Source organism: Mercenaria mercenaria, chromosome 2 (assembly GCF_021730395.1).
Source record: "Mercenaria mercenaria strain notata chromosome 2, MADL_Memer_1, whole genome shotgun sequence".
NCBI classification, from domain to species: domain Eukaryota; kingdom Metazoa; phylum Mollusca; class Bivalvia; order Venerida; family Veneridae; genus Mercenaria; species Mercenaria mercenaria.
This window is the reverse complement of record NC_069362.1, coordinates 108,278,463-108,292,511: the sequence shown is the minus strand read 5'-3', so window position 1 is coordinate 108,292,511 and position 14,049 is coordinate 108,278,463. Positions and strand designations below refer to the sequence as shown.

Genomic DNA, 14,049 nt, shown 5'->3' with positions numbered 1-14,049 from the left:
TGAGTCAGATTGTTGAAGAAAAATATGAAAAATACTTTGATGACTGAAAAATATATTGAATAGGTTTTGAGAAACTTGAAAATATATGCTGATAAGGAATTCTACAGATTGTAATCTGCCAGTTTTTTTAATGATTATACGATCTCCCAGGTTGTGAAATAAGACCCATTGATTTTTACATTTAAATGATTTTGTAACAAATACTTTCCTGGTGTCATTGTAAATGGCTTTTTGTCTCCAAGGGGTTAAAAAATTATGAAAATATATCAGCTAGTTTTGAGGGCATTGTGGAAAATAGTTTATCTTCTATTTGACGAAAATTATGCAGATATTACTATGTTGGGTCAGCTTGATGGTCAAGGAAACAATATACTGGTACACATTACTGTCATCGTTTTCTTATTAGGTGATACTATCATAATTTTGATTGATCCAATAAGTGTGTTTTTATGCAGTTAAAAGGATATCCCAAACCAGTTATTGAACAACAAAGTTTGGTTTTTGATTTTTTGTTGTTAATTATATGTTGCTTACAGCTTATTGGGGAGTATAGATCGAATTTGAATTTGTTGGAAACCTCTGTTTAGATATTTTATTGCTTAAAAGTATTAATGCTTGATTAAATCATGTTTTAACTATTCATTATTTCATTGTATTTATAAATGTCTTTTTGATATAAAAATTGTACAGTAAAAGAAGAGAATCTATAATTATTTATGGGTGTTTATATTTTGACATCATTGTGCAAAAGTCACATTTTATAATTGAAGGTAATTCAGAAATAGCAGATTTGTTGTTTTATATGTTTTTTAACTAGCAGCTTAACTTTATAAGCATTGCATTTCAAAAAAAAATCTTGCCAGTTTGGATGCATGAAAACATTAGTCTGACACAAATTTTAATCAATGGATAACAACAGTTTTTCATACACCAAAAAAAGTTCATATCTGGTTTTCTTTCATATAAAATTTAAATAAGATCATGCTGTTTTGTGGAAGAAACAGAAATTCACAACCATGAATTATGGGTTGATTGGATTGGATATATATATGTATATGTAAAGGCAAGAAATTAGTTATGCCAGCAACACTTGAAGTATATTTCTTAAGTTTTTTTGCTAAATTTATTATATTTCATGATATTTTCCTATCCATAGTCAGATTTGTATATTGTTCTCTATAAAACAAGAGTAAATCCTTGCAAAGAGGAAGAATCCAGAAAGAAACATACCTGGTTTCTGGATTTATTTACTAGCTTTGTTGTAGTATTTGAGATGTTTTTGTTTGTATTACAGCTGCAACCAGAGGTGCTGTATTAGTTAACCCATACCCTGCTAAATTTCTATAATGGACTCATCCGTCTTTCAATTTGGACAGTACCATTAAGTGTTAAAAGGGGTGCTTACCAAAAAGATACTGAATGGCGACCAATGCAGACCATGATCAGTCTGCAAGGATGTGCAGGCTGATTTTGGTCTGCACTTGCTCCAGCAGGCTAAGGGTTAAGGGGTCTTGTTAGAACACTTTCCACTTTTCTCACTGTTAATGTCACTTTGTGATAGTGTTCAAAACTTTTGTGATAAATACCTGTATCGTAGTGACTTTTGTATCACATTATTCTATGTGTCCTTCGATATATTGCATGAAATAAATATGAACAACCAATTACGCAATTTGTATTTCTCGTTTATTATGCTCCCCTTGGGTGGGTGTATCCCTCATGTCTGGACTCTTAAGGAAACTGGACAGAGACTGCCCAGAGGAGCTGAAAAGTATCTCTGTTATGTATACTTCTAAGTTGTTTCAGGATAAATATTTACTGTGTCTTGCTTAGGAGTTACGCTTTTCTGAAAAATTACAACAGCCGGCTAAGAAAGAAAGCTTGTCCAGATTATATCTTCTAAGGAAATTAATAAATTTGAAGATATATGTACCATTCCAGATCTTGAAGGCATGACCCTTCAAAAGAATACATAATGCTTTTTATACGCCCGAAGGGACCTATTATATTATGATGCTGGTGTTTGTCCGTTAGCAATTTAGTGTCCGCTCTGTAATTCTTGAACCCCTTGAAGGATTTCGAAAAAGCTTGACCACATCGAGACGACATGCAGAGCGTATGTTTGGGATGGCTTGCTTCAAGGTCAAGGTCACGCTTGGGGGTAATCCCAAGTAAGGAAACTTGGCACAAACGTTCACCCCATCAAGACGACATGCATAGCACATGTTTTGGATGGCTCGCTTCAAGGTCGAGGTCACACTGGGGTCAAATGTCATACCTGAACCCCTTGAAGGATTTCAAAGAAACTTGACAAACGTCACCTTATCGAGAAAACGTGCAGAGCGCATGTTCTGGATGGTTCTCGTCAAGGTCACACTTAGGGGTCAAAGGTCATATGACTATGTTTCGTGTCCGCTCTGTAATTCTTGAACTGCTTGAAGAATTTTAAAGAAACTTAGCACAAACGTTCACAATATCGAGGCGACATGCAGAGCGCATGTTTTGGATGGCTCGCTTCAAGGTCATGGTCACACTTAAGGGTCAAATGTCATACCTTCGGGTGTATATTGATCCGCATTGTGGTGCTCTTGTTAAATATCATGCACAATGAACATGGACTTGTCAGAATAACTCTACAAAGCTTTCAATTGTGGACCAAAGTGAGGGACATGCAAAACCATAAAGACCACATATTGTCTGGACATTCATGTGCAAATCAATAATTACCTCTAAATGAATTTGATGTGATAGTGTGATCTTCACTTTTAAGCTTGGGATGAAGATCTTATTTCCGACATTTTTAGCTCACCTGAACTTTGTTCAGCGTGAGCTATTAGTACAGGTGGATGGTCTGGCATCCTTTGTCTTGTCCTGCGTCAACATTTTTACTTAATCTCCTCTGAAACTACTGGTCAGATTTACGCCAAACTTGGACCAGTAGCATCTTAACATGGACCTCTATCAGGTTTGTTCAAATGGTTCACTTTGGCCCCTTTTAGGGACCGCCTGAGCTAAAAATAGAAAAAAACCTTGAATGACTTCTCATGAACTGCTTGGTAAATCTTCATCAAACTTGGTCTGTAGCATCATTATAAGATCTTCTCCAAAGTTCATTCAAGTGGGGGCAGTCGGCCCCTATACTAAGGGCGGCTAGGTCTAAAAATGAAAATACCTTTGACTTTTTATTCTGAACCGCCTGATGGAACTTCATCAAACTTGGTCTGTAGCATTATTATAAGGTCCTCTCATTAATTTATTCCAATGGGGACAATTGGCCCCTTTTAGGGACCTCTAGAGCTAAAAAGTAGAAATTCCTTTAAACAACTTCTTCTCATGAATCAAATGGATGGATCTTCAACAAATTTCGTCTGTCACGAGCATCATTGTAAGATCTTCTCCCATATTTTTTTTCAGATGGGGGCAGTCAGTCCCTTTTAGGGGCCGCTATGGCTAAAAATAAAAATACCTTTAATCCACATCTCCCATTCTCATTCATCAGATGTTCGACATGGTACCCGAGACGAACCGGGGAACCATGGTAGACATCTGGTTTGCGAGAATGACATCTCCTGACCCACCCGTTGGATCTTCATCAAACTTTTTCTGTAGCATTAATATAAGGTCATTAATTTATTCCAATTTGGGCAGTTGTCCCCTTTTAGGGACCACTAGGCTAAAAAGTAGAAATTCCTTTAAACAACTTCTTCTCATGAACCAAGTGAATGGATCTTCATCAAACTTCGTCTGTAAGGTCCTCTCCTATTAGTTTTTTTTAGAAATAGAGACTCTAGTCCCTTTTAGTGGCTACGAGAGCTAAAAATAGAAATACCTTTTAATGACTTTTTTTCATGAAAAGCTTGATAGATCTTCATCTAACTTAATTTGTAGTATATTATAAGATCCTGTACCAAATTTCTTAAGTTGGGGACAGTTAGCCCCTCTTAGGGGCTGCTAGAGCTAAAATAGAAAAACAATGACTTTCAACGAACAGCTTGATGGAACTTCAGCAAACTTGGTCTTTGGCCTCTTTATAAGGTCTTCTCCCAATTTTGTTTAGATGGAGGCGTTTGGCCTCTTTTAGGGGCTGCTAGAGCTAAAAATAGTAATGCCTTTAAACGTTTTCTCATGAACCGTTGATGTCCAGATCTTCAAATGGAAAAACGATTCGCAAATGGCCCAGAATTGCTTAAAGATGCCGGGAGAAAACCAAACAAATCCGAATCAACGTTAATGTCAATGTATGAAGCCTTGGATAAACACAAAGTACTCACGAAGTGCACCCGATCAGAGATGCTTGGCATATTAAAGTGTTCGTACTTCTTTTTTCAGTATTCTAACCACTCAACGTATTGTTCATCAAAACTGACAAAAGAAATTTATAAATATAAATTAATGTAAACTAAATGAAAGCATTTCGATGAAGGCACGATGTCAATATAATGACGTTGAAATATGATCACAGTGCGCTGGGTTCGAGTAAGCGACGTTTTTAAGGAGGCATATAACTCCTGACTGTATGATCATAATCACGTCAAATTTGCAGCGCAGGTAGTACAAAGATCGCGAATCATGATGGCGTATTTCTTGTTTTGCTTTATTAAAGTATACAAAAACTAGAGACAAAGTCTACGTTATATTTGAACAGCCCTCATAATTGCATATAAATGTGCTGCGCTTCGTATGTATTTAGCATGACTGCATGAAAGTGCTCTAACATTCATTTTTCCATAAACTACGTTGTACCAAAGTTCATTGGATAATATCGAATATGACCCTATTTTTTTACATCATGTACCTTACCATAATGACAAATGTTACTCAAATACAAGAAATAATACGTGACATATATATCCATATAGAATATCATAACAATGTGGTATATTTAGCGTGACTTATCTTTGCTTCTACAATATGCCTTTCTTTTCAAAACTATACCACAGAATTTCAAAATGAGAAGAAAAAGTCAAGATTTCTTGCTTGAATATTGAAAACTAAACGAAGAAACATTATTTCCAACGTTTAACAAATGACAAACAGGAAACCATGATACAAGTGAAAGGCTATTTAAAATACCTCTGTCACAGCGCCAATCAAGCATCAGCTACTTTGGGCTTTGGTTTATTTTTAAGATGGCACATACATTACTTTTTTTTCTTTCGAAATATTTTAACATTCTCAATTGCTGTAAATATGACATATTTATCGAAGAATATACAATAAAAATATCACTTTCAGTAAATATGTAATAAATTAAAAAAGGTTCACAAAAATCAGGAAGGACATCAGATATTAATTTTCACAGTGACCTAGAACGGACATTATTTGATTAAAGTAAACATAGATGAGAAAATAAAAAATGTGAGAATAAGCTGGTACTACTTGAAATATACCGGCATGACATTAACCCCACATACAACGAACTAATTTGTTTAAACTATATACGACTTGATCCTGACCTCAGATCGTAAAACCATTGGGCTAAATCCTTATAGTATATATAATATAGATCAAATCAATACTTCCATTCGTCGTCTATTCATTTTTTTCATTGTGCATGACATGTGATTAAGTTCACGTTTGATTTTTTAAGGAACATTTTATAGAACAATATATAAGGTAACTTTTAACTTAAAACTGTGTAATTTTGTTCTTCTGTTCCTGTGATTTTATAATCGTCATGTAACATTTGTACGGGTACGTATTGTAATCCATTATTTTTCTTTTAATAATAATAATATTATTATTAATAATAATAATAAAAATAATCATTATCATAATTATTATTATTACTATTATTTATTAGTATCCTCAGATGATTAACTTGATCCAGAAAATTGCATTTTTCACAAAATATATTAGCCAAAGGCAAGTTCTTGTCGATGTTTGCTAATAAAATGTTGTTGCAGTTCTTGCCCTAGTTTTAAACGTTTAGATTTGCGCGAATAAATTTGTTTGGCACATCTACAGTATATAAATCTCGCACGGTAACACAAACGATAACATGTTTGATAATTAAGATTTTTCTTTATAAAAACGTTTCAATACAGAAAATATTTTGTATAACATTACGGTATGCACTTAACTTCTATCATTGACAACCTTTTTGAGTTCAGTGATGCATGACAACCATAACAATCAAATAATAACATAAACATGCTGTCGTTTGGGAGAAGTACTCGTTTATGTAAACGCATATATAGTTATATTGTCTGAAGAGCAACAGAGCCAAAGGCAACCTAGTTATTTCAAATTTAAATTCTGATGAAAATGGTTCTTTTAAATTTTTTGTTTACGTTCAACAATTTATTCTATTTAACCGAGTTTAAAAAATGGCCAATTCAGCATACAATGTTGGTATTTTCTTTACATCAAGAAGATGCACACGAGTCTGCTTGAATGCCCATCTTTCACTCAAATAGTTTATTTTTTTGCTATACAAATGAGTTGTGTTGTAGAGCTGAATTCATGTTGAATTGTCATGCAGTAACAGTTGTTTATTGAAACATCTTCTAGTTATTTAGCAGTACTACACATTTATATTGTGTTTAGTTATTCATGTTCAGGTGTATACTAGTTTAAACCTGACGCAAAATAATGTTTATATACATAAACTTGAAATTGTGTGACAATATACAGTGAAAGCTCAAATTTTCAAATGTGAAATTTGGGTCTAGAACACCTTTAAATATCGAGTATAGTCCAACTTTTGCATAAAAATACACAACCTACTGTATATGAAAAACATTATAAACCTGTTTCGTGTTTAACAGGACATAAAGATGGCAGCATATCCTCCGGCACCGAATCAACGTAAGTTACTCAAAAGCGTTATTTTTTGCTGTTTTTTATCTTTATTTTTTGTTTTTGTAGGGTTTAACGTCGCACTGACACAAGTATAGGTCATATGGCGACCGTAGTTTCCAGCTTTGATGGTGGAGAAAGGCCCCAGGTGCCCCTCCGTGCATTATTTCATCATGGGCGGGCAACAGGGTAGAACCACCAACCTTCAGTTAACCAGCAGTATGGCTTCCTCACATCAGAATTCAACTCCCCGAGTGAGGTTCGAACCCACACCGGTGATGGGCAAGTGATTCAACGTCAGCGCCCTTAACCACTCCGTGGCTGAGGCACCTCAACAGCGTTTTAGTCAATAGTTTAGCTTATACTAATTTATCAAAACTCCAGTCAAAAATTATATATATTTTGCTTTTGAAAACCTGAGACCAAGGACATTTAAATAGCACCTTTTATGAACTAATATTTGTATACTTAAATGTAGGCCTGTAAGCGCTCGACTTCAAACAGAATTGTGTACATTTCGACACTGAAATCCCCTTCAATAATTTTAATTTGAAATGGACTAAGGTATAGACATTTTTCATTTGAAACTTTAAGTTTTGAAAGTATTATAAATGACCGCTATTGAAACAGATAATTAGTTTAGGAATTTTGGAACACTATCATATCTGCAAAAACCGTATCGCTGTTTTTCAAGAATTTACGGTTTGGTTAGAAGTTACAAACTGCATTTTTATGCCAAATAATAACCATACACGATTCACATGTACCCTGGCTGAAAACCAGTAGACATTACTAGGAATCCGCTCGATTCAGGTAAAATTTTTGCCTATAATCTCCTTAGAGATAATATGAGCCGCGTCATGAGAAAACCAACTTATGCGTTTGCGACCAACATGGATCAAGAACAGCCTGCGCATCCGCGCAGTCTGGTCAGGATCCACGCTGTTCGCTTTCAAAGCCTATTGAAATTGGAGAAACTGTTAGCGAACAGCATGGATCCTGACCAGATTGCGCGGATGCGCAGGCTGGTCTGGATCCATGCTGGTCGCAAACGCACTACTTTGGTTTTCTCATGGCGCGGCTCATATGAAAAGCGTCGAAGACAGGATAACGAGTTCTTTCCTCGACATAAAATGTCTGATAGACAATCTCAATACTTTTCCCAATCACTTCGCGCATATGCCTTTTTACGGACTAAACGTATATATATAACTTGGGCGAAGTGTTTGAAGAAAGTAATTGGGAATGTGTGGCAGGCGCTTTTTGCCGAGGAAAACCTGTCGTTAGCGTTTTTTATCTAATAAAAATCCATCATATAATACAAGCATGTTACTTGAATAGAGTTATTTTACCGAAAAACTTCGTGTATTGGCCACCATGAATACTTGTTAAACTTTGAATAGCTATCAAAGGAATTTAGTGAAGTGTTTAGAAGTGTCATTGTACTTGTTTAAGTTCACAATTCACTGTCATCCCCTTACCACCAGATATGTTATCTGTTTTGACAGCTTACCACGTTTTATTTCAAAACTGCTCAAGATAATTGAAGGCAGTTTCGCGCCAAACATACTTAATATTATTATATAGTCCTCTTTTTAAAACGCCTGAAACCTTACTATTCCAGAGGCGCCTCCACCCCCTGCTCCATATGCACCAGGCCAGCCACATCCGGGATATGCGCCTTACGGACAACCTTACGGCCAACCTAGCAATGTGGTAGTCATCTCTCAACCAGGAGTTCCTAGGGGTGCCGGGAATTGCGCATATTGTGGCGTAAGTGAAAAGTAAAATAATGTCGCATCAACGTAGATTTTTGAAAGTTTTCACACTCTACAACCCGCCCGATTCTTTTATGTTGTGAAAATATTACTAGTATGAGGTACAAACGAAACAGCAAGGGTTTTATACTGAGGTTATTCTGTTTCGAAACTTTGGCTGTCAATCGCTTATTTTATGGAGAAGATCAATTGATTACGTGTATCATTTTAACAGGTTTTCATTATTATGTTAGAAATACTTCGTTAGGTTCCTCTAGATGTGAACATGTTACAAAATATGTATATGTGACATACAAACAATATTTTCAATATTAAGTGAGAGTACATCTGTCCAAATAAGCAGTACTAGATTTCAGAAAAGTTACATTTTCAGTTTTTAGTTATCTCACTACTTTTATAAGTATACTTGACACACAGTAATAACAATCATCTAGAAAAAAATGAAGGAGACATTTGATGTTCTCTACGAAATAGTGAACGGAAGTCGACCTGTATGTAATAACAAACGAAAGGCATAATTACGTCTTAATTAAGTAGCCTCTCATTCTTGTCCTGAGTTATTTTCACATTAACCTGTCTCTAAAGACCACCATTGGGAGAGACAAAATGTTCTTATTTGCGGGTGGCCTGTGTTCAAAGGGTTAAAAATACTACTGTTCAAATGAGAATAAATTAATAAGGTATTTTGTATTAAAAGACAAAACTTATTAATGGTCTCTTTTCAAATTTGGTCTTTATTACAGGTTTGACTGCATTCATATTCTGAGTTTTGTTGGGTTTAACGTCGCACCGACACAATTATAGCTCATATGGCGACTTTCAAGCTTGACCCCAGGTGCCCTTCCGTGTATTATTTCATTACGGGCGGGCACCCGGGTAGAACCACCGACCTTTCTTAAGCAAGCTGGATGGCTTCCTCACATGAAGAATTCAACGTCCCGAGTGAGGCCCGAACCCACATCTGTGAGGAGCAAGTGATTCAACGTATGCGACCTTAACCACTCGGCCATGGAGGCCCCTCGTATTCTGAAGAGCAATAGTCTATGAAGAATAAAATTCTAAAATGAAAATTGTCTGGGTTGGAAGTAGTCAAAACACCTCACTCAAATATTAAAACCGAATGATATCCACTAAGTGAAGGTTACTTTATATTACATGTAAGATCCAATATCCTTCACTTGCGAACACTTTACCTTAGTTTCTCTCGTGAAAATCTCGCATCTGGTGTTCACCCAATCTGACTAAAGTACATATCCTATTACGCTACGCATAGGATGAGACAACGAGCTATTGATAGCCTCGTTCTGACGACCCTTCCGCTAGCCAATCAAAAGCTAACTTACAACATTCTGCAAGCTTTAAAAAGCCTTGGTTTTTGATATCTACAATTTTTATGTCAAAAGATGTCAGATAGCCGGTTAGCTCAGTCGGTAGGGTACTTGCTCTGTAAGCCAGAGGCCCCGGGTTCGAGCCCTGGATTAACTGCAAATTTTTCTTACTCTTTGACATTCGAACAAGTTGTCTGATTGGTTCAAATAAAAATAGATTTGCGAAAATGAAAATAGCAATATTGGAAATCCAAAATATACAGAAGACGACGTTCTCAGATCTTCGTTTAGAAGATCAAGTACTTTAGTCAGATTGGTGTTCACCTGGTGAAAACATTGAAACAAACAAATATCGCTATGATTACTCAGTAACTTGCACGGTGTCACAAGCTAATTGAAATTTGCATTTTAGAAACTGTATTGAAATAATTGCATGCATTTTTCAAAATATAACATGTATTAACATTTTCATAATACATATGTTTTTTCTCATCTATTACAGATTGGCTTCGTGAGGACTCAGTACACACTGCCAGGGCTCCTTCTGTTTGTGATATTTTTCCCTATCGGTATTGTGTGCTGTCTTATGATGACGGAGAGACGATGTAGCCATTGTGGAACAAAGTGTTAGACCTGACCATTACACATCCATCCATACCCGTAGATTACTGTCTAACACGCATAGAGTCAGTTAGAAGTCATCAATGTCTTATCATATTGTTCATTTTCAATAAAAGATCAGAGGAAATCCGAGGAATCTCAAGCAGTCTAATTTAACGACGACAACGACGACGACGACAACAACAGCAGCAGCAGCAACAAAATAAACGTTAATATGATAGCTCTATTGGTGTCAGTGTCTCTCATGAATGCGAAGTCATTAGATCACTCACCCAACATACTTTCTATGGAAGAACGATTTTCACAAGTGGATTTTTTCCAAGATACATACTACTTGTGTGAACTATTTTAATTTCTGTTCATTTTAAAGAATCATTGCCGTATGTTGTGCCATGGTTAATCTTTCTCAGAAACTGATACTGGAATAAGTTGCAATATGGATTTGTTAGATAAAGACTGATACTAAAAATATCAATACCAACACGTTATTAACAATAATATTAATTTGACTTTTTTGGGAGTGAAATAAAATCATTACTTAATTTAAGCATAAGAGACGATGGTCGTTTTGATCCGGTTAAAGAAGAAAATTCGATGTTTCAGTAGGAAAAACTAACATAATTATGATAAAAAAAAGCCATTACATTTGCGTCTTTCACAATTGTATTCATTAATAACACGTTCGATAAAATTGATAAAATGCTGGAATATGCAAAGACACTGTAATATCCTCTATATGTTTAATATTGACGTTTCGGCGCTATGCCTTTTTTTTCAAGATAAACAAGTAAATGGTCAAAAAGACGTGATAAACAATATTGCATAAACAAAATATCGAAAGAAATATTTTAATAAGGATTGACATTTGTGAACTGTGGATATTGTTACATATCATTCATATTTTTAAAATATATAAAAAACGTTTCAAACGTTAACAAAAGTTTTTCTTTGATTTTAACTGTTATATCTATACACTTACTCTGAACTATTGAATAGTCTATTGCACATTGATCGGTGTAAATTAGAAAGAAAAAAAAACGGCTTTCGTTACTATTTTACTACTGCTACAGTTTACATAAAAAAAATGAATAAAAGTCAGCGCCGCACATGTAACGATCGGGCCACCAGCGAAGAATTTTTATTTTTATTAGCACTTCCTCAAGAATATAGTTTCTGTAATTATCCCACATTTTGATGTTGGAAAACATTAACAGTTATATTCTTCAACACGTACATTTACTTTATGTTTCGAAAAGTGCAGTTGGCTGCTGTTTTCATAACCCGTTGAATTCCGAAGTGTTGAACGTAACTCATTTAATCAGATACATTTCTTATATTATCTGAGAGATATATAAGCCGCGCCATTAGAAAACCAACAAAGTGCATTTGCGACCAGCATGGATCCAGACCATCCTGCGCATCCGCGCAGCCTGGTCAGGATCCATGCTGTTCGCTAACGGTTTCTCTAATTGCAATAGGCTTTGAAAGCGAAGAGCATGAATCCTGACCAGACTGCGCGAATGCGCAGGCTGGTCTTGATCCAAGATGGTCGCAAACGCATTATGTTGGTTTTCTCATGGCGTGGCTTTGTAATTGAAAGCATCTATTCCGCTGATCTGAAGCTCCCAGAACAATTCCAGGACGAAGCAGCGCGAGTCGTTACGGTGCTGTCCCGATCAATCCCAGTTTACAATAAGCTGAGTCTCATTAAAGCAACCGTAGGAAAATTGTCACATTATTTAGCAGATCTATTTCCAAAAAAGTGCTTAATCAAACTCTTCACCACCACGTAATAGAACAGAACAGAACAGAACAGAACATACGTTTTATTTTGACTTGTCAAGGTACATCAAGTTCAAAATACAACTCTATATATACATAAATATTAACTAAGTCACACAGTCAGTTGAAAAGTACATTGTGATATAACATTCTCATTTCTTAATATTGTAATAGGTACGATTACGTAACATTAGCTCGCCGAACTTAGATATATATGCAATCCATAGTTATGTAGAAATTGTGATTCACTAAATATATTTCAAACTAAAATTAAAGGTAAAAAATGACTGTGTACAATGACCTACTTTGGTTTCTTAATTCGGATCGTCTGTTTGGTTTTTACTCAAAAGATAAATAATTTACCATTTGGCTTCAAAGAAGAAGAAGAATGTTTTCTAAGACTATAATTAGACCCTAAACTTTACAGCTGCTAGCAGTCATATATACAAATATAAATTAAGGTCAATATTTGATTCATTATCTATATACATGAGGTGGATCAACATCTGGTTAGAATCTATCCTTATCTTTAAACACGTTCTCCTACACATACAGTAACTAAACACAAGACATGATGATATGAGGAATAAACTATATAATACTAATGTTCTTTTATGATATTGTCCGACCAGATTTACACTGCACGAACGTTCAACAATGTACGTACTTATTCCGATGTCTTACAGTATTGATATATTGCTTATAAACCTTTTATAGTGTTTTCGTGTTGTCGTGTTGGCAAGATGATTTACGAAAAGACGACACATTCTAGGCGAAAACTCGATGTTTAGAGGGCGCCGACACGACAAAATTATTGTCGAGTTTTTCGTGTTGGCGGGAATGAATTTGTCGTGCTGTTGCGTTGTCGTGACTTCGCCCCGCCGACACGAAAACACGACAAATGTCTAATTAGTCGTGTATTCGTGTCTTCCGTTAGACATGCCATGAATATACTACCACTTTAGATTCCCTACAATTTGTTAACTCAGCGCCAGTACAGCCTGTCTACCTACCCTCTGACCCGTGACATTCCGTGCAAAAGTATAATTGTAAATACATGTACACTACTGACTAGTACACAAAACGAGCTAATGCGGCTTAATATATTATGTTATTATCAAGTTATTAAGCATATATCTATTTCGTGAATTTTAACAAAAACATTTGATAATTTTAGGTTTTTATTATTTATTAATTCTTTAAACGATGTTTCATCAAATAACTTTTTATTTACACTACAGTAAGTTGTTTGATTTTTATGCCTTATGCCCCCGAAGATGGGCATATTAAAATCGCACTGTCAGTCCGTCCGTCCGTCCGTCCGACCGTAACTTTGTAAATTATTGTCCGGGCTGTAACTCTGCCATCCATGAAGGAATTTTGAAATAGGTTGGCATGAATATTTACCTTAATGAGACGATGTTTCACGTGTAAGTCCCAGACCCCTAGCTACAAGGTCAAGGTCACACTTAGAAGTCAAACGTTAATAGGGTCTGTTTCGTGTCCGGTTCGTAACTTTGCCATTCATCAAGGGATTTTGAAATTACTTAGCATAAATGTTTATCATAATGAGACGACGTGTCATGCGCAAGACCCAGACCCCTAGCTCCAAGGTCAAGGTCACACGTAGAGTTCAAATGTTAAACGTGTCTGTTTTTGTGTCCGGTCCATAACTCTGCCATCCATAAAGGAATTTTGAAATATCTTGGCACAAATGTTAACCATAATCAGACAATGTT

The 14,049-nt window shown here is 35.6% G+C and overlaps 1 protein-coding gene across 2 annotated transcripts; it reads left to right on the top strand.

The window, feature by feature from the left end:
• Positions 1–5,498: 5,498 nt before the first annotated feature.
• Positions 5,499–11,468, top strand: LOC123564857 (brain protein I3-like). 2 transcript variants are annotated; one of them, XM_045358739.2, is made up of 4 exons: positions 5,499–5,616; positions 6,771–6,810; positions 8,426–8,574; positions 10,410–11,468. In XM_045358739.2, the coding sequence occupies exons 2-4, from the start codon at positions 6,780–6,782 to the stop codon at positions 10,536–10,538; spliced, it is 309 nt and encodes a 102-aa protein (XP_045214674.1). In that variant the 5' UTR covers positions 5,499–5,616; positions 6,771–6,779; the 3' UTR covers positions 10,539–11,468. The 2 variants fall into 2 exon arrangements, with proteins under 2 accessions (XP_045214674.1, XP_045214673.1); XM_045358738.2 differs by having other exon boundaries at positions 5,541–5,694.
• The last annotated feature ends 2,581 nt before the right edge of the window (positions 11,469–14,049 follow it).